The sequence below is a fragment of the Gopherus flavomarginatus genome, chromosome 19 (genome assembly GCF_025201925.1).
Source record: "Gopherus flavomarginatus isolate rGopFla2 chromosome 19, rGopFla2.mat.asm, whole genome shotgun sequence".
NCBI classification, from domain to species: Eukaryota; Metazoa; Chordata; order Testudines; family Testudinidae; genus Gopherus; species Gopherus flavomarginatus.
The window spans coordinates 15,675,184-15,700,001 of record NC_066635.1 but is presented as its reverse complement, the minus strand read 5'-3'; the positions used below and the strand labels follow the sequence as shown (position 1 = coordinate 15,700,001).

Sequence of the window (24,818 nt, the reverse complement as noted above, 5' to 3'; positions counted from 1 at the left end):
GGATCTTGCTTCCATTGAATTTCATGGGCGCATGCGACATTGGGCCCTCCGGGGCTTGACTTCTGTCACATGTTATTTGTGGCAAAATAGAACCCAGGTGTCCTGAATCCCAACCACAAAACCGTCTCGAGTGTTATGCTCTGGGCACTTGATTCTTGTATTTTAGCCAGTAGATTAGTACTGTTTGCATGGGAGGGCAGTGACTGTGAAGCGTCAGGCTCCAGAACTATATGCGATGCTAAACTAGTCTCTCTGCCTTTTACTTCACCATAAATTCCACATAATCGGCCAAGTTTAGTAAGCTGCTCTTAATTTAGTGCAGTGCTTATGCTTTTACTGGGCAGTCTGGCCACTGATTATTAAAACATTACATCTCTTGCATTTTTTTTTTCCTTTTAGTGTGTACTGGGACTACGCCTTAATAGTGCCGTTCAGTCAGATTGTCTGCATTCACTGCCATCAGCAACGTAAGCATAAACCTCCTCATCCCACGGGCTGCCGCAAAGGCTCAAGGGCCTTTTTTTCTGCAGGGGGAATGTTAACACTCTTCGTGTTTTATTTTGCTGCCTCTTCGGCGTTTATTTCCCTGCAGGCAGGCAGTGGTTTATCTTTAAGTTTCTTCGTGGAAAGAGCCAATGAGAACTTCTCAGCGTAAAACTGTTCCAACAGTCTCTTAAGGCTTGACTTTGTCCTAAGTGTTAATGTAACACAATGCTTCTGGGTGGGTTGTTGGCAGCAGAGATCACACCTGGGACCTATGAATCTAAAAGCATGAGCCTCTCCTCTAAAGGATCCAGCTGTGTTAGCCAAGGCTGCAGCAGGCTCAGTCCTCTCCCGATATGGCTGCACCACTACAAGCGGTGTAAGCTGTAGGTGCTCAGTTGCTCTGAAAGTCTGGCCTCTACTCTTTAATTATTGGATGCCAAGTAATTTTATTTAAAAAAAATTACTAAAAATATTTACGCAGCATTGTTGTAGCCGTGTTGGTCCCAGGATATTAGAGAGACAAGATGGGTGAGGGGATATCTTTTATTGGACCAACTTTCATTGGTGGGAGAGACAAACTTTCCAGCTTACACAGAGCTCTTCTTCTGGTCTGGGAAAGGTCCTCTGAGTGTCACAGTTACACACAAGGAGGAACAGATTGTTTAGCATAAGTAATAAATATTTCAAGGGACCACTCAAGATGAAGTAGCCAGTTAACACCTCTCCAGTCATAGAGGGAAAGGAGAAAAAAAAGAAACAAGAAATGCCAAATCTGCAGCTGTATCTCCATTGCTAGGATGATCAGCACACCCACAACACACTTTTCAAGAGCCGTGGGTCCTACACGTGCCCATCGCAACATTCACTGCACTAAATAACACCAGGGTGAGTGAAACGGGACCATCACGACACTCTTGAATGAACACAGAGAAAAATTATGAAGGATAAAAACAGCATATCCCCAGTGGGTGAACACTTTTCATAAAGCCAACGCTCTATCCATCAGTCTTCAGGAAACCTGCACAACATCCTCAAAAGACAAGTTTAAGTTCATAACTTTATTCAGTCTGTGATTTTTAGTGTCTAGCAGACACACTGGCTTATTACAACAATCTATGACCCACTATCCAGCCCCACAGCTTGTTTTATAGCATCAAATGACCTTGCTATACTTATACATAAATATATACTCAACAGGGACATACATAAATATAAATACAGATACTTAACGGGGACATAGCTCACTAGAACAATTTGTAACACACCACGCTGCATGCAACTCTTAACTGCCCACTTCAAACCCTTTTAGGCAGAAAAATCTACTTCTCAGCGGTTACTGCCTCCAGCATGCTACCCCTTCTGCTAAACAATCTCCCCAACTTGTAATTATCTCAGACACTCGGCTTCCTTCCCCAGTCCTGGTAATGTACAAATAGCAGACAGAACATTTTTTTCTCCAATCAGGAGAAAAAAACTCATAAAATTCGCAAATCACTCCTTTGTCCCCAGGGGTTAGGAGACTCACCCAGGCGGTGGGAGACCCCCGGCCGCATCTCTTGCTCTGTGAAGGGGTTTGGACTAGGGCCTCCTACTTCCCAGGCAACTTTAAAGGGGGATGTCCCTGTTCAAACACTCTCCATTTCTCCGGGACAAGCATCCTCCAAAGAAAGCAAGGGCATTTCAACAGGGAGCTCCCAGGAAGTCCCCTCAAAGGCCAGGAAACTCAGTGCAAATCCCTTCTTAACAGGCAGAACCAGGATTTGAGCCAGGATCCCCCAAAGTGAGTAACCAACCACTGGGACTAGGGAGTGATTCTAACTTTTCAGCTGGTTCAAACCATACTTAGAGTGAAGCAGGCAAGAAGGAAAGCCACCCCTTCCCCAAGTACAGCTCCTAGCCCTGTGATTGCAGCACTTAGCTGAGAGATGCCTTCCCCTCATCAAACAGAGAGGAGAATTGAACCAGAATCTCCCACATCCTGGTGAGGAACCAAGCCATGGAACTATAAAGGGATTCATATAGGGGGTGTGGCCCAATCACTGTGTAAGTATTTTTGAAGTGGACCAACATCAACAGGAGAAGACAAGCAACCCACAGCAGAATATCCCTTAGTTCAGTGATTAGGATACTCACTTGAGAGATGGCAGAGCCCTACTCAAATCCCTTCTCATCAGGCAGGGGGCACCTAAACCCAGAGGGGGGGGGCTCATATCTGCATCACTTTATACAAATAGCAGACAGAACATTTTTTTTCCAGTCAGTCCAGTCTACAAATGACAACAAATATTTTTGATGTATTACATGAGTGGTTTCTAACCCGTGGGCCGGGGCTCCCAGGAGTTGGCAGACTAGGTCTAAGGGATCCATCAAAGATTATCTAGAGCTGTGGTTTTCCAAATGTGGCCCAGGGTCCACTGGGGGGTCCATAGACTATGTCTAAGTTTTCCAAAGCAGCCCACACCTTACGGGTCCATAAATGAAAAAAGACTGAAAACCATTATATTATATGGTGCAAACAAACTCGTACTGTTGGGCAGCTACACAATTTTTCTTTAACCAAAGGCAAAAAAGTATAGGAAAATGTATAAAAATATATTGACTGGGGGCTAAATATTTCCCCAACTTTCCCAAACAGTACTATTTTGAGCATATCGTTGCCTGATTATATTTAGAAGATTTCTGCCAATTTAGGTCAAAATCAGACTGTTTCTGTGAGATATGGCCCTTTCTGTGATTTTATGTTTTGGGGGGGAGGTTGGATTAGATGTTCAAGGAAGATTAACCATTATGTGATATAGAAAAACTGCACCACTGCTAGCCCCTACATCCATCCTGATGAGGAGCATCAGCTCTGTGCCTGACATGTGAGCATAATGAAATGAACGTCCAAAATGGATTCAGGCTGTGTGATCCGAGGTGCCTATGGTAGTGAAATTGCCGAAGTCAGGGAAGGCTGCAAAAAGAAGAACAGATTCTCCCAAGGATGGTGGTTTTCACCAACCAGTCACAAACTCTGCTCCTGATTCCCCTCTACTACTGGTTATTGAGCAGCCAAAACAAAAAATCATGCAGCCCCCTTTATTGCATTCCAGTCTCAGGCGTTCAATCAGCACATAGACCCAGTACAGTGAGAAGTTATTTAAAACTCTGCTCACTATGCAAAATGTTCTTCTGGTTCCCAGAGGGCCAGCCACATCATCAGATGAATACTAGTTTGGATCCTACCCAAAATACCACGCTGCCAGCCCATCCTTTAGTAGCTAAAACTAAAGGTTGGTTATAAAAGAAAGGAAAGAGAAAAGAGTTGTTAAATGGCCAAAGCAGTCAGATCCATACATATGAATTCAGAGTCCATTTTTCAGATTCTTATCAGCATTGATGAGTTTGCTGGCTTGTAAAGTCTCTCAGGAACAAATCGACAGCTTGGATGGGTCTATCAGTCCTTTGTTCAAACTTTCAGTTTGTAAAGAAGTTAGTCCAGAGGTGAGGAGCAGGATTGAAGACAAAATGGAGAAGATGCTGCTGCCTTTTTATCTTCGTTGCCGTGTGGCCTGTACATCCTTCGTTCCAAACGCAAGCACATGCGCATGGAAAAGCTCTTGGACTAGTCCCCTGTCCACAGCCATGTCCTGCTGACTCATCAGTGTAGCCTTGGCTTCTCTCAATAGGTTAATTATACAGCCGATTGCCTTTGATGGACCATTAAACAGGCTGGATAGTGCTGATGCCAGTCTGTCTGGAGGTATCACACAGAAACACAGCACAAGTTTGAGATATCAATAGACCACGCATTTATAACTCCCAATACAAAGATGATGCATACAAATAAACAAGATTATCATGCTTAGCAAATCATAACTTTTCCACTGATACCTTATATGGCATATCTTGCAAGATTCATTGCCATTTTGTAATATTGGTATCAATAATATTAGAAATGGTCACCCATATTCCATACAGCAACAGGGGCTGGTAGACTGTCTGTTTTTTAAAACATGCTGTAGACATCATTTAAAAAAAAAATCAATGTTCATTGCCTGCCAAGGCTCCCTTTACTCATAGACTTTAAGGTCAGAAGGGACCATTATGATCTAGTCTAACCTCCTGCACAACGCAGGCCACAGAATCTCACCCACCCACTCCTGTAACAAACCTTTAACCTGTGTCTGAGTTATTGAAGTCCTCAAATCATGGTTTAAAGACTTCAAGGTGCAGAGAATCCTCCAGCAAGTGACCCATGCCCCACACTGCAGAGGATAGATGGGAAACATCTGGTAAACTTCACTCCCGAGTCTATTTGGTTAGTTATCCTGTAATGCAATGGGTTTTTAGGGGACAGCCACAAACAGAATCCAGCCTCAGAGCGAGGTCAGCTGATCATGCTTCTAGCCTAACCAAAGGCCACACAAACATATCCTGGGTTCTCTTTTGCAGCGGAAAGCGGAGGGACGTTAGTCTTGGTGAGTCAGGATGGGATCCAGAGACCTCCACTCCATTTCCCACAGGGAAGTCATCTCCTCGCTTTCCTTTCCTGCCTGGAAAACGGCCTTCTGCCTCGAGGACAATTAGACCCACCACTTTGGTCACAGCAGGGCAAGGTACTGTCAGGCCGAGAGCCAGTGTCTTGAACTATAAGTTCTTTGAGGCCAGGTTGGTCTTAGTGTGTCTGTCCAGCAGCACCCAGCACAATGGAGCCAGGGGGCTCTGCAGAGCTACTGTCATGCAAATAATAAACTCAGGGCCTGGGGAGGAATCTAAATGCAAAATAAACAACCCCACTGATTAGCCCCTAAACTGTCTGACTTGTTTATAAGGATGTAGATTCCATAACAACCTGATCATAGGTTCACCACTGAACCAGTGCTATAGACACATTAAAAAGGTGTTTGAAAATGATGTGGACAAACGCACCTGACCAACCGCAACCTGATACCACCCCTGGTGATATTACCTAACTGATGGACTGTTGCCATTAGGGCACCTTCCCTATATCCTGACGAAGTCTTTTCTCCATTCCCTTCAATGACCACCTTCCCCTGGGTACATAAGTTCCATAGGCAGTGGCATCATGTCTCTCATCCAAGACTTGGATTTTTCAAAGGAAGTGATGGGAACTTGGTGCCCCATTCCTAGTCAATGGGAGTTGTGTACCCAGCTCCATTGAAAAACCACCATTTGCTAGGCCAGGTACCTGCAGCCCATTCATCTAAGGTCTTGGAGCCACCTTCTGAGTCTATTTTGACACTGTTCCACTGCACCACTTCATCTCTTGGTAACTACTGGGTCATTTTCACTGTAGGGTAAAGTATTTCCAAAGCTCCGGAAACGAAATAGTAACAAGTCAGTGGAGCTGGAGGAAATGCCACATGAGGAGTCTGCTACGGACTATGTCTTCAGGATTATCTATCCGGGACACAGGCACGATAACAGTAAGTGGCTTCATTGTTCTTTCATTAAAAAAAAAAAACAAAACCAAGAAGAGTGGTATGCTGGGATCTGTGGGGGGAAAGAGACAACCCAGATTTTTTTAAGGGGATATTGCCACAGAGGTGTTCAGCCTTGTTAGGTCATTAGGATCCATGCTATAGTTTACTGTGGGTTTTCTTAAAGCTATAAATCAGGTTCTAAAACGTCATTGCACCGCGACTCCCTTCTGACAACAAAAATTACCACACAACCACAGGAGGGGAGACCGAAGCTAAACCAAAGGCCAATCCCCCCCGCCCAAGGTAGGGGGGCTCAGGCTTCGGCTTTAGCCTTGGGCTGCAGCAAGTCTAAGGCAGCCCCTGGCGACCCCATTAAAATGGAGTCCCCGACCCACAGTTTGAGAATCGGTGCTATAAAACCTTCATTGCCCCAAACAGAAATGGAGCGTCCTACTCTTAGAGCTGCCCTGTGTTCTCCAGCTGAACCCTATGCAAAACTTTCACGGAGGCAGCCGGACTTTCAAACGGAGACCAGATGCAAAAAAATCCCCATGGCTAATCCAACAGCAATTCTGCTCTAAAAATGAAGGGTATTTCTATTACGCAGGCAGCTTCCTAGCAAGATTTTTATTAAAAGGAGAAGAGATTAATGCTAACCGTAAAAAAAAAAAAATGACAACCCTCCCTCAAAAAAACAAACACACCCAAAATCCTGCATGCCCAGTTTTCCTGGCATTCTCTACTGAAGTTTCACAATAAGTAGGGGAGAGAACCCACACCCAAACCCCTTCCTCTCTTCTGTAAATCTGAACTCTCTCCATACAAGAGATCTTGCATGCTGGTTCTCTAGCAGTAGGTTCATTTTCACGTCCATTGGTGGAGAAGTAGAGATGTTTGGCTCATGGTCCCAAGTTTAAAGGGGATTTGGATCCAATGTTCCCATTCAGGTTCATCACATCTAGAAAGTGGCAAAATCAATTAAACACCCCCACCCACTTGCTCCCCCCAGAGAATAGGCCATAAGAAGCCAAGCGTTAGCCTCAACCCAGCCTGTGAGGGAATGTTTACACTGCAAATAAAACACTCAAGTCTGGTCCATGTCAGCTTACTCGAGCTCATGGGGCTATAAAACTGAGCCTGAGCTCTGGGACCCTCCCTCCTTGCAGAATCTCAGAGCTGGGCATGCAGTCTGCTCCCGCCAGCAGGAGGCACTGCAGATTGTGTGGACACATGCCGCTGTTCATGTCCGGTTGAAATCTGGCCCATGGAGTGCGTGTTCTTCTCCTTGAGAAATGTCTCTCTCCCACCCAGGTGCGGGGGAGTTCCCAGGGTCTCTCCAAAGCTCTGACTCCTCTGTCTGTGCTGAACGTGTCCTTTGAGACTTCTCCTAGAACCAAGTCCTCTCTTCTTATGCTCCTCTTTCACTATTTTCTTTGAGCAGTAACTATTAACTACCACCACTTAGCTGCCAGCCGTTCTGCCTCCGTCGATGACGACGAGGAGGAGGAAGACCGGCTCCACGCAATGCTCTCAATGATCTGCTCTCGGAACCTCACAGCTCCTAATAGGATGAAAGGTTTTTATCCGGCGCCCCCGGCCCTGCCCCTTCAGTGCGCTGTGGCAGCGTCACCCCAGTGATGCATACAACAGTGTTGGCATTATGGCAAGACAAATGTTTTTCATTCATGCCAGGGGTGGGAAGGCACCAAAAAGCTGGGGGGAGCAGGGTTAGCAGCACCTTTCCTCCCCATCTCAAGGTAGGATCCATGAGAATGAACAACAGAGCCGTCTCGCTTCCAGAATCTACCTCCCCCAGACTCCCCCCTGAAGAGTTAAGTCACGACTCATGGTGTGTGCTCACACAGGGAAGTAAGCAGAGAGAAGGGGACCCCTTACTTTGCTGCATGGGAGGTGGTGGGATGAGGGGAAGCCCTCCACCTGTGCAGCTTAAAAGGTAGCAATAAGGAAGATGAACTGAGTAGAGGGCTGGTGCAGATTATACCCCCTCAGTTCGTGCGGGGAAACAAGAATCAAGTTGTAAATTAGATATAGCAAAAAAGGACCCACGGCAGCAAGTCTCAGGGTGATTGTGCAATCTACCCTTAAATGCACATGGAGACTTGTACAGACCAAGCAGCTTTTCACGCACAAGTGCCCTCCTGTCCACTTACAGTGTGGATTTCAAATGATAGGTTACCATATTTCTTACTGTACAACAGGCTCTGCTCCCATCAAAAATACAGCCCGTTCACTCACCCTCGACCTATTCATGATACACTTGATCATGCCAGAAAACCTTCATCCCAGCAGAGATGAGGCAATTGGCCCTGGCTGTATAGTTCTGGAGACTTAGAATCCCTCCTGTCTTAAAGGAGGAAAGTGACCGGAGTTCACCCTGTGGAGCAGAAAACTGTCTGCTGGACAGATGGAATTCTAAGGCTCCAGAAATGAAACTAAATTGGCTCAAGAATAGAACAAAAAGAAAAAAAATTCAGCAAAAACGGTCATTAAGATTTCCTTTGTTGAAATGTTCAGCCCAGTTCTACTCAAGCATTACCTCTCCCGGGTTCATGGCTGTCCCAGGACTAAACTCATTCAAGAGAAACCCTCCTCCTTCCTTAGCTGCAGTATCTGTCACTGTACAATTTCCATGCCAACAGTCTTGGCTTGGAGCTGTCGTGTCTGCAGGTGCCATAGATTTAACACGCGCATCCTTTCGCAAAAGAACATTCGCAGACTGAGTGATTACAGGAATCCATCTTTTCCTTGTTCCTCAGAGCTCTCACATACCTTTCAATGCAGAGCAATGGGTTTAGTGCTAAGTGGATGTCATCCCTGGCTTGGTGACACTAGCTGTAAGAATGAGAGGATAACTTCCCTTGGTCCATTCTACTCTGGCCTCTGCTGGGACTGCCATGATGCCATTTTGTTGTTATGTGGACCCCTGTCCACTGTGATCCCCATCGGTTGCCAAAATAGTCATTAGGTCTGACCACTACTCAGCTGGGCTGGACTCATATTCTACCAAACTGCTCTTAGAAGGGATGGCGGGGAAGAGAACCCCCAAAGCCCTCCTCATCTTGTAGGAAGATAGCTTTTGCAGGAAATATCTGTATAGTAGCTTTCTTGTGCAGATGAGACTTCGAAATGGCTTATGGTAGAAGACCCGTCTGTAACACCGCATGCCTGCAAAGAGGAGACTAAAAATATAAGTTAAATTATTACAACTTCAGCTTTATTTGGTAGCTAATGGATATTTAAAACCCTCCTACTAGATGTCAAGAAACACTGAAAAAAGTAGTTAGCAACCTAACTAGGGCCGCATACCATTTGACTAGTGATTCTTGTCAGTGAGCTAGCTTGGACTATCGTTTGTCTACCTATCAGTGCTCCCTTGAAATAATGACAACACTGTTGTATCTAAGGTTTGCTAGCCATTTTGCTTTTAATTTTTGCAACATGCGTGACTTTTTGCATGTGGCCAAAAGTTGCAGATAAACAACAACAAAAATGAATGAAATGAAGGTGCTGTTCACTCTAATTCTTCACGAATTCAGGTACCTTTCATCTGAATCCTTAGGTTCTGTGGGGTTCTCTCCTTTTAAAGTAGATTGTTTCTTAAAAAAAAAAAAAAAACTCACCCACTTTTCTTGTCCTTGGAGGGGGAGGGGAAAAAAATCTCAAAACATTTGTTTGTCCAATGGTTTTTATTTGAACCAAATGAGAAGCTGCAGTAAATACTGGGTCATTCAGCTCCTTCCTGAAGAATTAAGGTGAAGAGCATTTTTTTCATTAAACTTTTGTTTTGTAAAGTGAAATATTCATGACTGCTTCCGCATGACCCTGTGCTTTTTATGTTAACATATCTTGTATGATTTCCATGCCGTTAAAATGCTTTATGCTACATTGATGGCTATATCTATATTAAAAATAGAGTCCATCTTCTTAAAAAAAAAAAAAAAAAAAGCAGTATTGTTACCTGCAACGGCAGAATGCATGAGACAATTTGGAAGTTCCCCACCCCCGCACTTAACATACATTTTGAAAGCACGGCCCAGAGGATTGGAGTTGCTTGCACATATTAATGCAATGAATGACATCCTGTACTCTGTCTTTTGCCTTAATTTAAATCAAGGGTGAGCTGAAAGGCCAGTTATTTATTAAAAGCACCAGCAGGGATAGGTTAAGAATTTGGGCCACGATTTTCAAAAGCTACTAGTGATTTTTGGGTGCCCAGCTTCAGACACCTTTCAAAGGGGACCCTGATTTTCAGAATGTGCTAAGCATCCACCCTCCGAAAATCAGGCCTTTAAGGTTTGAAATTGGGCACTCAAAATCTCTAGCTACTTCTGAAAATCTTGGCCTCCTTTTTTTTTAAGTGCTGATCCTGCAACTTGTTTCCATGTGTGGAGAGATTTCAGACACGTGGAAGTTGCATGTTCAGAGCCTTAAGCTCGAGTTTATGCGCGTGGGAGTGATGCGGTGAAGGAAAACGGGCACACAGAGGCATACTGTTTATATGAAATGTTCCAGAAAGAGCACCCTAGATTTAAATACACATGGAAAATACCTTTATGATGGATGTGTTACCTTTGTGCTCATGTTGGTTTTGTAAACGAAGCTTTGGCTGAGGCCAATTAAAAAAAAAGCACTCAGGGGACTCAGGGGTTGCATTGTGATGATGGATAAATGGCATTTTATTCCCAGGAGAATTAGAGTGGGACCCAGTGCTGGAGTAAATTTCCACCTCTGTGAGCAACTGTTTAAGGATCAGATCCCCAATGACCACATCAAGAACCAAAAAGTTCAGTTAGTCTCATTTTGAGTAGGATAACCAGACAGCAAACGTGAAAAATTGGGATGGAGGTTGGGGGTAATAGGAGCCTATATAAGAAAAAGACCCAAAAATCAGGACTGTATAAAATCGGGACATCTGGTCACCCTACATTTTGAGAGAGAACCTATTTTTACTCTGGAATTAAAAACACAGGATCTTTCACTGTAGCTCAACCAGAAGTTATGGGCTCACTGCAGAAATTACTGGGTGAAGTTCCCTGGCCTGTGGTATACAGGAGGTCAGACTAGATGATCATAATGGTCCCTTCTGGCCTTAAAATCTATTACTATTAATGTCCGATTTAAAATTAGCTCCTAGCTACGAAAAACAGAAGAGCAGCCTGTCTCGCATCCTGCGTTTGAAACAGGCAGGGTGCTGGGCCGTGGGTGCACCCAACGGTTATTTAGGGAAGTGGGGAATCCCCATCACTGGAGGTTTCTACAAACACCAGTCAAGTATATTTAGTGCTGCCTCAGCGTGGATGACTGGACTAGATGACCTCTTGAGGTCTCTTGCAGCTGTACATTTGTAGGATTCTATGAAAAACTGAGCATGCGGAGGACGTGGCTGGTTTCGATACGTTAGAGCAGAAAGTAATGTTTTAGGGTCGCTAGTTCTGTCCCTTCCTATCATCAAGGGTAGAGCCTGCAGCAAAGCAGAGCACCAAGACGTCAGGAGGGCAGGGGCAGACAACCGTTTATTCCCGTGATTTTTCTCCCCTTTCCACAGACTCCAGCGACATGATAGAGATGCAGGGATTCGGTGCGAGCTTGTTGTCATGGCAGCTAGAACACTGCAGCCAAGGGTCCTCATGCCTCTCCTGTTCATCAGGCAGCTCTCCCTACGACATCCCCAGCTGCTGCAACTGCATTCACGACAGGTAATCGGGCTGGGCCTGGGGAGATGGCTTGACTATCAGCAGAAAGTGACAGCGGTGGGGGAGAGCTCTGGGCTTGCTGCCTACAGAGCCCTTTGCACACCTCACACCAACGCCTGCCATCCTGCACCCACTTAAAAGCCATGGTGGACGTGTCCATGGCAACATCTGAGACTGAGGTAAAAAATTCAAGAGCGCCTAACTCCCAATTTCAAGAGGGACCCCAGGCATTTAGGAGCCTAAGTCGCAATGAAAAAAAAAATCAGTGGGACACAGGCTCCTAAATTCCCAGGTTACTTTTGAAATTGGGAGTTAAGCTCCTAACCCCTACTGGCACTTTTCAAAATGGTCTTCAGTAGGTTTCCTTGGCAGGCAGAGGAGAAGTCACAAGTGTTGCTGCTGCACCTGATCAGCCAGAGTTCCCCTAGTTCCACCCCACAAGGCAAGGGCTTGCATGTGGAGAAAAGTCACCCCAAAGCCCCTTGCTCCAGGTAGCATTGGCAAGTTTTATGAGAGAGATGCTTCAGGGCTCCCAGGGGACCCTGCTCTGGGTTACAGGGAGCACACTGTTTGTGGCTGGGCCACCACCAGTGAAGGTGCTACAGCATCACAACAATGAGAGAGAGAACTGCCTCCTTGTCTCTATGAAAGTCTTTGCTTTTCAGTTTGTGGCGTAGCCAGCGCAACCAGCGTGCATCTAGAAGAGCCTCCTGCTCTCGCCACTTCTTTTGCAAAGTCTTCTACCTTGTCAAGTGGCGGATTACATCTGAGACATAGAATCATAGATTACTTGGGTTGGAAGGGACCTCAGGAGGTCATCTAGTCTAACCCGCTGCTCAAAGCAGGACCAATCCCCAGCTAAATCCCTAAATGGCCCCCTTAAGGATTGAACTCACAACCCTAGGTTTAGCAGGCCAATGCTCAAACCACTGAGCTGGTACCGAGAGGAAGGAGGCTCCAGTGACAAGGGGACGAGTCTGCAACTTGGGAGACCCGGATCCAATGCCCTGCTCTGCCCACCTCTCAAGCAGTGTTGTGAGGAGACGTGCTTGGGAGGCACTCAGACATTATAGTGATAGGACCAAGGTCTCTAAATAGCCCCTGATTCTTCTTGCAGTAAATTGGGTTTACATCAGCATACGCAAGAGGAGAATCAGGCCTTTTTGTGCTGATGTTTAGTGCTCTTTAAATGACCAATAGAAGCAGGTGAGTGCCGTTTTCATTTAGCTTGTGTTCTCCAAGCCTCTGGTTGGCACAGCATTTTTCCCTGCTGCATGTGTTTCAGTGCTGTGCCCTTCTCCTGCTCCCCTTGGAAGGTTGCTCGACACGCCTCTAGACTTGCGTGGTGGGAAACACTGGTGTCTAGTAGCGCCAGTCAAAAAATGCCAATTTTTTTTTGGCCAGGAATGTTCTAAAATTGTTGGGTGTCGTGGTTGAAATGCCCCAGGAAGTTTTGTTTTCAAAAACTCCTGTAGTAAAATTGTTGGTTTTAAAACTGAATGTTGTTCAGGGTAAATTGTTTGTTTTTTTAATCGAAAAACCGGAACATTTCATTCAAAAAATCTTCAGCCAGCTCTTCTGTCTATGCCTGTTTAGGTCAGTAGTGGAGACGGCTTAGTTTTATGGACAGAGGCAAACCCGTAATCCTTCAAAGGATGCCTACATCTAGGGTTACCAGACAGCAACTGTGAAAAAATGGGATGAGGGTGGGGGTAATAGGCGCCTATATAAGAAAAAGTCCCCAAAAACAGGACTGTTCCTTTAAAAACGGGACATCTGGTCACCCCACTTACAACCCTATTTTGTCAGTGGCAGTGTTGTTGTAGCCATGTTGGTCCCAGGGTACGAGATAGAAGGATAGGTGGAGGGAATATCTTTTATCGAACCCAGCTACACAGGGCTCTTCGTCAGGTCTGGGGAAGGAAGCCGAACGTTAATGTGGCCTTTGTAATCCACTTGTCACTGTGGTACTGAGTTACCTAAATATTCATGTGGTTTGGGGCAGCGTCCCATGCAGACAAGTAATTTTAAAATCTAAAGACCTATTTCCTGTTGATTTTTTTTAAACTAAATGTGTCTTAGTTGGGTTTGGAAAAGGGGCAGTGTCTATAGATCAGTTGGGATTAGGGATGTGTTCCATGACTTGTGATCTGTGTAACCGTAACACACTCATGTTTAAAAACGTCTCCCTACAGAACGCCATTAAAGATGCTGTGTGAAAGCATGAAGAAGCAGATTGTTTCCAGAGCATTTTATGGATGTAAGTGAGGCTGTTTTCCAAAAGGGACAGTGCATGCAGCTCCTGCTGCATCATACGCCAGTTTGCATTTAGACTGTAAAGTCAGGTCACTGGCTGGGTTTAGGTTAGAGAGGGATCCAAGCCAAACTATGGGGGGAGGCATTTGAAAGCCAAATCCAGGTGCAAATTTTGCAGGTGGCCCTTCTCTCCATAATGAGCCAAAGCAACGTAGAACTTCATAGTGTTCAGAATCCTGACCCAAATATCCTGGCTTGGTAATGCCAGTGGCTCTTCTGTATGCAGCTGTGGAAAATTGATGCTTAAAGCTCTGCCTGTTGTAATGTACTTTTACTAATGCACCTTTGTTTTTTCACTTCCTGGCACAAGATTAAATAGTTGTCAACTTTGCATCCTCCTTCCATTCTACCTAGCATGCATGTGGGACTGTGGAAAAGAAAGCTTTGCTTCTAGCTTAAACTGCACAACTCCATCTTTAAAGGGAGCTGCTGGCATCCTATATAGTCACCTGCTTGCTTACATGAGATCCTGCCATTCCTTTTCCACCCCCTCTGCAGGGCTTGCCTACTGCCGCCATTTGTCTACAGTGAGAACGCACCTGTCTGCCCTCGTGAACCACTCAATTATCCCGCCTGACAAGCCTTCCAGCGCTGCCGGAGGCCTGACGAAAGAGGTCTGGAGTAAATATCAAAAGGACAAAAAGGTAACGGGCACAAAACCTCCCCCTACTTCTTAAAGGGAAAAAGTCAGCACCCTGCCTGACCCCCACACACTGCTCCAGTGTCACTCCCTAATTTGGCTATAAATATTTCTAAGGGTCTTTTCAAGTGTCCACTGTTGCTTTCTGAGACTGCACATGAGTTCACAGTGTGCCAGCTTTGTGCCAGTATTTATGCAGATCCAATTCTCACTTATACTAAGGCCCTTTTGAGCTACCAGAGCAGTGGAAGTTGGCGTAAATGGCTGTTTCACTCACTTTAAAGCCCTTTTCGCTGCCAGAATGGCATAAAAGTATAACAATGACTTGTCTACACATGGAGTTGTTCCTGATGAACTCCATGTGTGGACACACTTATTCCAGAATAAGAGTGCCTTCATGCTGTTTAGCTTAACCCAGCAAGTGGTTTCAGCTAAATAGGAACAATGCACTGTGATCCCAGAATGTGTACACACATGGGGTTAATCAGGGACAACACCATGCATAGACAACACACAGATGAGAATCAGCCCAGTGTATCTTTAAGCAAGATGAAGGATGTTTTGTAAACTAGGACCATCTAGAGAACACTAGATCTTTTTGCCCTGCAATTTTAGACATTTAAAGTGATGTTTTTATTTGGACAATCCGCTTCCTGATTTTGGGCAGCCCAGAAAGCAGCATTGATGAGGAGAAGACTTGCAAATTTAGGAGCCTGAAAATCTTCAGTAAAAGCCAAAGTGAATTAGGTTTTACATGTAGTTTTTGAAGCAAATATAGCACCATTAAAAGTAAGTAATTGCCAGCTCTGATGACCAGAGTCCTCTATCTACAGAACAGATGTAGCACAAGCAATATCAGGGCAAACTTCTGAGTCCTTACCAGTCAGTGTACCTGTCTGCTGAACACATGCTCCATAAGCACCTTCCTAAACATCTGCTTAAGTGCTTTCTTGAATCAGGGCCCTAAAGGACTGTCCATGGATTCACACTGTGTGAATTCCCTAGAAGGGGGAGAGATGTTAATTTTCTATGGCCTCTTTGATCCTTTTCATTTCTGGTGACAGCAAAGGTATAACTTAACATCTACATAGTGGTAGATTCCATGATGGACACCATTCCAGTAGGAACTGACCCATTTTATAAAGGCTGCTGATCATATTGGGCCAGATTGGAACCGATACCTAGAAATAAAAATAGCCCATCTGTATCCCATTGCCAACCTTTTTAAGGCTTCTACTGGGTGTATTTTCCATTAGCTGTATACTTGCAAGTAACTTTAGTGCTTTTATGCAAGCTCAATAGTAAGGTGCATTAAATTTTCCCTCTCCTCTTTCCTGACTGCTTTAGAATTACAAGGAATTAGAATTACTCAAACGAGTTTACTATGGCGGCGTGCAGCATGAGATTCGAAAGGAAGTGTGGCCCTTCTTACTAGGTCACTACAAATTTGGCATGACCAAAAAGGAAATGGATCGGGTAAGTCCCAGCTTCTGAGATTTTAAATGGGATGTCGAATTTTTTAAAAATTAGCAAGCACTAAAAGGACTCTCTAGGTGTAGTATATAATCCATTTTAAGAAACACTCTCTTAGCATGTGGTCTTTAGAGGGCACCAAAACTCGTATTTTTGGATTTTTTTTCTCCAGTAGGACTTGGACTTGGGAATCCGAACTCCTGAGTTTGATGCCACCGTGGGCAAGCCACCTGGCCTTTCTGTGCCCGTGTTTTCCTGTTTGGAGGATAATTGCCTTCATGAGGCACTTTTTAAATTAGCGCATGGAAAGTGCTTTGCGAAGGCTGCAGCAAAAAGGCTACAGAAGGGCACACATTCATTAAGTCACAGCAAGACGTTTGTCTGGGTGACCCAGTGGCAGTTCAAATGCTGTATCTTGAAATACCAGGTCATGCACCTGTGTGCGCCCAGGTTTAATACAGAGGTTCAAAACTGCCCATATAAAGCGTCTGAGACTGGGTACTACTACAAAGGACTGTGAGGGCTATGTAGGTTTGTCCCCTTTTCCTGGAAGCAGGTAAGATGCATGTTTAAAAACCTGCCCCTCCTTGGAAATATCATTGTGAAGTGTAAATGCTAACATACTATTTGTACCACACACACCTCCCACCTTTGCCACGCTAACAACATTTACCACATTTCAGCCCAGGGCCGTTATACATTACAGCCCTAGGGCATGGGGCTTTGATGAGAATTCAGACAGCACAAACAGCTAGCAGCCCCATTGCTCTGTTCCCGTAACACATGGCACCTCTGCCTCAGAAAAGCTGCAGGGTCCCATACAAACCATTGGGCGTGGCTTTCAGGTAGGGTAGACACTGGAGGGTCTCCTAATCCCTTTTTTTGTACCTGAAAGCCAAACAGTGTGTGAGCAACGTCTCCTTTTTATGAGGTGCTTTACTGGAATGCGTGAAGTGATGCTGACCTCACACTGCAGCCGCCCAGTGACCCTGAAGGTGTGAACCTGATGCTGATGGACCTGCGTGTCTGTGTCTGCAAAGGGCGATCGTAGGCGAGCAGCCTGAAAGCTGAATACAGCAGAGGGCAGTCCTGTGTGGCTTGTGCCTGCCATAGGTCTCAGTGCGAGGAAAGGGCAGGCAGAGGGATTGGGTGTGTAAATGGTAGTGTGAGCATGTGGCTGCCCGCACCGCTCCAGAGACTCACCTCACGCGCCCGTGGCTGGACCTCTCCACCAGGCTGCCGTTCTTGATAATAGCAATGCTGGCAACATGCTGCAGCACCTGTGACACTTTGTCCAGCACGTAGCACACTGGGATCCAGATCCATGACCGGGGCTCCTGGGCATAAATAATTATTAATCATAATAGTGCATTAGTTTGGGGAGTCAGCCCCTAAACAAACAGGCCTGCATTGGATGAAAGGGAGTATTAGGCAAGTGAGAGATCCGAGCGGTCAGAATTTCAGCTCTCCGGGTCCTCAACTGAAACCATCCCAGATGATTTATCACCTTTGCTTTCTGTACTATCATGCCGTCATCGCTAAGCAGCCAGGCTGGGGGCACTGCCTCTCCCGGCTCTCTTCCAGTCTCCCACTATGGGTCGTACTTTCTGATTTACGACTCCACAGCCACCTCGCCTGACTGATATCCCCCAGCTCCCAGGCTACCGTAGCAACCAGCTGGCAAAGCCCAGAGCCTGAAACCCGCTCACTATTATGGCTTTTATCCAGCTCTTGACAAGCAACAGAGCAGCAAAGATATTGTGTGTCTCCCAGTAGCCAGAGAGTATTTTTGGTGTCTGACTTTCCTTTCGACAGAGGAAACCAGCAGTAGCAAAACTGTATATTACTACAAGAAGCAGGGTGGGTGCATCTGGCTAGCATGTGACGGCATCTTAGCTGGAGCATCCACTGTTAGAATCACTCTAGGGTGACCAGACGGCAAGTGTGAAAAATCTGGACAGGGTGGGGGGTAATAGGAGCCTATGTAAGAAAAAGCCCCCCAAATCAGAACTGTCCCTATAAAATTGGGACATCTGATCACCCGAAATCACTCTCAGCTGCTGATCCTGCAACGAGCTCTACACAGGCAGTTCCCTGCCCTCATGTCCGGGAGCTCACTGTAGGGGCCTACGTTACAAAGATGGAGGTGGGGGTTGGGGCAGAAATACAGTATGGGGGCCATAGGATTTGATTAGAGCAGGCCATTGGTCCATCAAGTCACATCTCACCTCTAGATGAGATTTCAGGAGGTGGGCAGCACCCTTCTCATTTATCTGAGGCCAGTCATGAAGTACTTGTACGTGAAATTGTTAAAAATAATAATCCTTCCTGCCCTTTGTGGTGGCAGCTAACACCCTGAAGCATGAGATTTGATTGTTCCTATTTAACAAGCCTGATGTTAGTGGCTGGCTGCAGCTGCGAATTCTGCACCTTCACCGTTTCCTTTTCATTGGTTCTAGCTTGACCTGCCCTTAAATTTCACTACAGTCCTTTGCCCATCTGTCTAGCTGTTTGTGGCTCCTTCTTGCCCTCTCCCAAACAGCAAATGCATTTATCCTCACAACACCCTGTGAGGGGGGCAGGGCTGGTAACCCCACTGGCCAGATGGAGAACTGAGGCACAGGGATATTAAGTGCCTTGCCCAAGGTCTCTCAGGGGAAATGTCCCAAATCCCAACTCAGTGATCACAAAACATCTTTCCTCTCTCTCTCACACCCCCCGCCACCTTTACTTACCTCCCCCCAATTCTTATTTTGCTGGAGATAGGCTCCATCCTGGAGTTGAGATCTAGACTTCAAACGAGGTTTCAGATCCTGTCTGACCACCTCACTAGCTTTAAGCTCTCCTGACATGCGAGCCATGCCGTCTCAGGTGCCCCCTCTGCTAGGAGAGTCTAGCATTTCCGCTGTATCTGTCTGTGTCTTTGTTTGAAGGTGGATGAAGATATTGCTCTCAAGTATCAGAAGGTCATGGCCGAGTGGAAAGCCTGCGAGGTCATCGTGAAGCAGCGGGAGAAAGAGTCACACTCCACCACCTTTGCTAAGTTTTCATCAGGCAGCAGCATTGACAGCCATGTTCAGCGATTGATCCACAGGGATTCCACCATCAGCAATGACGTACGTGGTCTTGTCTAGCTCTCTGCGCTCCTGTGCACTCATCCTCAAGGAATGTTGCAGTACAACGAGCGATGCTGGAAACATAGCGCACGCAGGCACAGCCGGGGGGCTGAGGGGGACAACAGTAGCAGAGGCACCCTTAGGAAACTGCCGTCTGCATAATTTAGGCGGTACAGGGAGCTGCTCTCAATTAGAGCCTGCCCAGCAGCTCTGCATCCTGGAATCTCTGTCAAGTCTGGGCTATGGCTGTACCATGCCAAGGCTTGCAACGGGGCACATGTAGGGTAGTCTGTGGTTGTTCCTAAGCTTGCATTGGGGGTATTCTCCTGCAGCTGGCTAAGGGGCTTTCATGGCCTCTGTCTACCACAGCAGCAGAAAATCCCTCTCAGTTAAGAACCTCTGGGGAATGGATTGGCTCAAGGGATTGATAGTGGCTCTGAAGTTATTTTTGTCTTTGAGTTCTGAGTTCAAATCCAGCCAAGAGCAATACTGATTGGCCATTACTATTCCAGCAACCGTGTGGTGGTTCTCAGTTTCATCGCTAGTAGGCAGGTGCTCAAATCAGAGATGACCCCAGAGTTTGGGTCCACCCTCATCATTCTAAGCTTAGATGCTGAGCACAGAATAGGTAGGCAGACTGAATAGCCCTTGTGACATAAGGTTAGGTGTTAGCCGCACTGGTAGGCTGTGCATTGGAGGAGGAGACTGGCGCTGCCCTGGTTGCATCTCCAGGGCTACTAATCTGGCACCTTTCAAAAGCACTTAAATTCATGCACGTGGATATATTAAAAAAAAAAATCCTAGTCATCAAAGCTTTAGGGAAAAAAATGAAAGTCAAGTGGACAGTAAGACTGTATTGTCCAGAACAAACCCACATTGCTAGAAGGGATAGACAGTGACCTAACGGATGTCTCCCGTCTCTAGCCATCTGTGACTATAAAAGCCCCATCACACACATTCACGGTTAGTCTAAGCTATGCACTTCTCTTCCAAACAATAAGGAGTCGGCTCACTTCACTGAGAACAGAACTTGTCCCCAAAATCTGTAGCAAGTTTAAAAAAAAAAAAGATGAAGTTTGACTGCCCAACACAAGGAAGCGAGCATGAGTTGAAGGCCAGTAGCTCCAGGTTCACGAGTGATTTCTTAACTTGGGTGCCTCCGTTTTTGGGTGCCCAGCTAGAGACGTTTTATAAAGGGGCTTGATTTTTCAGCAGGTGGGTGCTAGAGTCAGGCCCTTTTAAACATGACTCGGGTTAGGTGCCCAAAAACAGACATTCAACATCAAATTACTTTTGAAAATTAAGGACACGGTGTGCAGATATAAGTTCCTAAGTGAATATTACTTTTAGAGTCCCTTCTCTGACCACATCTAGCCTCTAAGTTCATTGTAAAATCTGGGTAGATCCACTTTGTTCAGCTATAATTTATCCACGCACGGATGCTGCATGTGAGAATATACAAATGCTCTACTGACTCAGTGATCATGTCTATTGGAATAACCTAGACCCACACACGAGTTTGGCACTCATTTGGTCTTTCCATTTTTTTCCCCTCCTGCAATCATCATCATCATCATCATCAGGTCTTCATATCTGTAGATGAAATGGACTCAACAGAGCGAGATTTAAAAGGTCCGGTTGACCCCGCTTTGACCGTGGTGAACGTCGACACTCCCGTCGCCGCGGCTGCAGCAGAACAGCAATCAGTAGAATTTGATTCTCCCGACTCCGGGTTGCCTTCTTCTCGGAATTACTCGGTCACTTCGGGCATCTTGTCCAGCATCGATGACGGGCAGAGTGTCTGCTTTGAGGACGGGGAGGAGGAAGAAGTTAGCGCCGACTCAGAAAGACCAGATCTGGATCTGACCCAGGCTCAGAAAGCCAAGGCGGTCCCCTCAGAGCCTCAGGATTCTGTAATGGAGGAACAGCTGTGCTCCCAGTTGGATTATTTAACGTCTGGAGAGGACATTGGTTCTGTTTGTGGAACAGCCTATACAGTAGGTCACCATTTACCCTATTATGCATTGACCTGCGTCTGCAGAGCACTCTTCCTTCTCTTCCTCTCCAAGGCCCTGCATGTATTTCAGCCTTTCTGTCAAGCAGAATTTAACTAAGGATAGGCCAAAACCAGAACCTAAACTCTAAATGTCAGGGAGCGGGAGGGAACCCCTGCATCCAAATCCATCTGAGCTGTTTTACTGCTGGGTTAGATCCAAATCAAGAGCAGCCTTTCTTCTGAGTCCAATTCAGAGGTGGCCAAAATCTCAAAGGAACCACCCATGAGAGTCTGGCGCTGTCTGATCCAAATCCTAACCTATGAAACTGCACCCTAGCCCGAATCCACCTGCTTGGATATTAGCGTTGCTATAGGCAGATTTAAGCTTTCTTGCTTCAGGCCTGTTCCTGCCAAAAGCCTGCCATTGCCCATTAATAATCCCCTGCAACGCTGGATGCGTTTGGATGGCTGAGCAAGGAGAGCAGATGCACTGTACCTGGGACTTTCAACAGCAGTGAAGTGGGTAGCTGCTCTATTAATGCCTCCCAGGGAGCTATATGTATTTAAGATGCGGTGTGGGAGTCTAGCCTTTCCAGGTTCAGTCACATCCGGGATCAAATTCTCTGGTGTGCCAAAATCTACTCAGTTCAACAGCAATGAGGGAAGTCAGTTCTAGCGCCCTCTCTGGGCCAACCCCCACCAGCCCCTGGTTCCCACTGTGTTTCAGGAATCCTAGGGGTTGCTCTGAACTGGGCCAGCTGGCTGCCAAGGGCCTATACGCAGCTGGAAATTGCCAGAGTGCAATGCACTCAGGCCACGGCTCCCCCAGGATTCTCCCTGTGCAGTTGTGGTGAGTGCAGGAGCCAGGTAAGCAAGCTCTGGTGCTGCTTGGAGCACCCTCTTGGTAATGGTAATACCCAGCACAGATAGAGCACTTTTCATCTGCCAGTCTCAAAGAGCTTTCCAGTGGGATTTAGGGGAACGAGGCTGAATCCAGCCGCCTTCCTGCTTCTTAACTCAGCTTCATCTCTAGAAGCATCTTTTGTTTAACAGCAAATGTGATTCACTGGGGTTTTTTTTAAACCTCCTAGATAGAATTACTGGACACTGTTGCCTTAAATCTGCATAGAATCGATAAAGATGTCCAGAGGTGTGACCGGAATTACTGGTATTTTACTGCTGCTAACCTGGAGAAACTCAGAAACATCATGTGCAGGTAACACAGCTTGCAAAGTGAACATGTCTCCTCACTGTACTGCAGCTAACTTGGGTTAATATTAGCTAGTGTGTCCCTCTCCCATCCCTCCACAGTGCAGTAAGGTACGGCCAAAAGCTTTGAGAGAAAGAAGATGAGGTAGGATAGATAATTTAGTGAAGTCCCAGCTTCAAGCTCTCTCTATCACCTTGGACAAGTTTTGTAATCTACTTTGTTCCTCACCTGTAAAATGGAGATAATGCTTTCCTACCTCCCAGGGGAGTAGCAAAGATCAATTTAATAAAGGAAACTGAGGTGCTGAGATGCTAGAGTGACATTTAAGCAGATGGGAAGGATACATTTCCAGATCAAACCCCCTCCAGTACCCCAGACCCCTTGGAACAGTCATTACAATCCCTTTAGCAGTGTTGCTGCTAGCGGAGTGTCCTGCTTTACCAGAAAATGAGTCAAAAAACTAAAGCTTACTTCTCACAGGAAAAGTCTGGATGCTCAGACATTCAAGGCTGTGCATTGTTTGGGGTTTTCCATAAGCCTCCGGATTACAGTTTCTGAATCTAAATTACGTGGTATGAGCTACCTTCTGCCCCAGTCAAATGGTATTTGAACTCCATACAGTGCTTTAAATCTACTTTTCTAGGGCATGGTTCTGAAAGCTGGAATCCGGGGCTGGATTCCCGCTGGCTGTAATATGACTAATATGCAGCTGTTCCCTCACAGAGAATTCCCAGCGCACCTCCCCAGAGGGGGTTTTTGGAGCAGTAGAAAGTTCTCTCCCTCACACAGAATGCTACAGGCTGGTGCAGACAAGCTGTAAGAAAGGATCTCGTTCTCTATTAAACTGTAGAGGTTTTTAGGGTGATTTCTGTAAGCCCAACTGGCTTCCTCCTTGGGGAATTCACCCACTGAAGCTAGACACAGGGCTTTCTATGGGAGTTGGGTCTTAACATTCACTAAAAACAGTCCAGCAGAGGGGATTTAGAGACTACGTTTGCTAGTGTCTCTTCTGTTTCTTTCTTCGTGCAGTTATGTTTGGGAGCACCTGGAAGTTGGATACGTCCAAGGCATGTGTGACCTGCTGGCTCCTCTCATGGTTATACTTGATAATGGTAAGCGGGTCAAGTTTTCCTTTTGTAATGCTTTGCCAGGAGGAGCCCTTGGAACACACTGAGTCAAAAAAGTACCACATTTGGGAGGAAGTTGTGTGCATTATGTAATGGCAACTCCCCTAAACGGAAGCCTGCAGCCTTCCAGTCATCTTCCTGTTGCGAAGTGACTCACAATGGCCTCCTGGGGATTCCCTATGCATTAGTCTGAGGCGAAAGTTGACTTGTGAACAGAGGTCACAGTATTGTAGCTGCTGGCGCTGCAAACTCGACATGGGATCTGCAAGTCTAGCTGGGTTCCTTCTGCCTCTCAAGTCACCACTAGTAAGAGAGGCTCTGCAATCAGAACAGACATTCCAGTGGCCTGCCTCATATTTTCACCCAGCATTGATCACGGGGGAAAACAACAGATTTGGAAGGAGAAAGCTGCCCCCACCCCCAGGGGTAAGGGTGCAGAGAAGTGCACCCTTACCCTGCAACATATTGCCTTGTCCAGTACAAACGTGGGTCCCAGGTTTTGCAGCACTCTGATCCATCCACCTTCTTTCCACAGATCAACTGGCGTACAGCTGCTTCAGCCACCTAATGAAGAGAATGAGCCAGAATTTCCCCAACGGAGGTGCTATGGACACACATTTTGCCAACATGCGATCGCTAATTCAGGCAAGTCCGCAGTGGAGAGGAGCTGTGGTTAGGGCAGGGGAAGTATATTTGTAGCGGCCTTGGTGTCTTACTAGTTTAAAGCTGCCCTGCTCTTGGGCAAGCTCTTCCTGCCGATGCAGTGAGGTGGTGACCGCTCCATTGGGAGGTTAAGCATCTCAGTTCCTGGGTGTCTGCTCTGTGCAGGTAGCAAGTGACGTTTGGGATCACAGAGTCCCATACAGCTTTTGGCAGGAGCGCTGAGCCTCTCTGGTACAGCACAGCTCTGCCTACAAAGCACATGGACCAATCATCCTGCACACCAGCTACAAAGAGTAATGACAACATATGGGTCTATGGGCTGATTCAATGTGAGAAGGCTCAGGCCCCCCTAGAGCAGCTGAGAAGGAAAGAACGGTGAGTTGTCTTGGCTTTCCTTTGAGCTCACCTGCAGGACTTGCACTGACTGGATCTGTATTCTTGGCAGGCTCTTCTTACTATAACCTTGGAGTGATGTATTTCGCCCCAAAGTTTCACTGCAAGGCAAGGAAGGTGGGGCGAGGGTGGGGGGAAAAGCAGTCAGGAGCAGTGATGGTTGATACGATCCTGTCTGGGCCACTGCTTCATTGTGTGTATCTAGAGCAAAGCACGTGTGAGAGAGAGAGGAGGACAGACACCCACATAATTTTTTAG

The 24,818-nt window shown here is 46.3% G+C and overlaps 1 protein-coding gene across 4 annotated transcripts in view; it reads left to right on the top strand.

Annotated features, from left to right (window-relative positions):
- Window positions 1-24,818, top strand: part of SGSM2 (small G protein signaling modulator 2) — a 132,816-nt gene that overhangs the window by 95,665 nt on the left and 12,333 nt on the right. For 2 of the 4 annotated variants that reach the window (XM_050929144.1, XM_050929142.1), the window contains exons 9-21: window positions 400-467; window positions 4,921-5,084; window positions 5,786-5,915; window positions 7,354-7,488; window positions 11,479-11,629; window positions 13,822-13,886; window positions 14,441-14,586; window positions 15,930-16,058; window positions 18,989-19,171; window positions 20,755-21,168; window positions 22,259-22,383; window positions 23,407-23,489; window positions 24,040-24,149. In XM_050929144.1, the coding sequence (XP_050785101.1) occupies window positions 400-467; window positions 4,921-5,084; window positions 5,786-5,915; window positions 7,354-7,488; window positions 11,479-11,629; window positions 13,822-13,886; window positions 14,441-14,586; window positions 15,930-16,058; window positions 18,989-19,171; window positions 20,755-21,168; window positions 22,259-22,383; window positions 23,407-23,489; window positions 24,040-24,149 (1,903 nt within the window). The remainder of the gene's footprint in view (window positions 1-399; window positions 468-4,920; window positions 5,085-5,785; window positions 5,916-7,353; window positions 7,489-11,478; window positions 11,630-13,821; window positions 13,887-14,440; window positions 14,587-15,929; window positions 16,059-18,988; window positions 19,172-20,754; window positions 21,169-22,258; window positions 22,384-23,406; window positions 23,490-24,039; window positions 24,150-24,818) is intronic. The other 2 variants (XM_050929143.1, XM_050929145.1) reach the window with 2 other exon arrangements.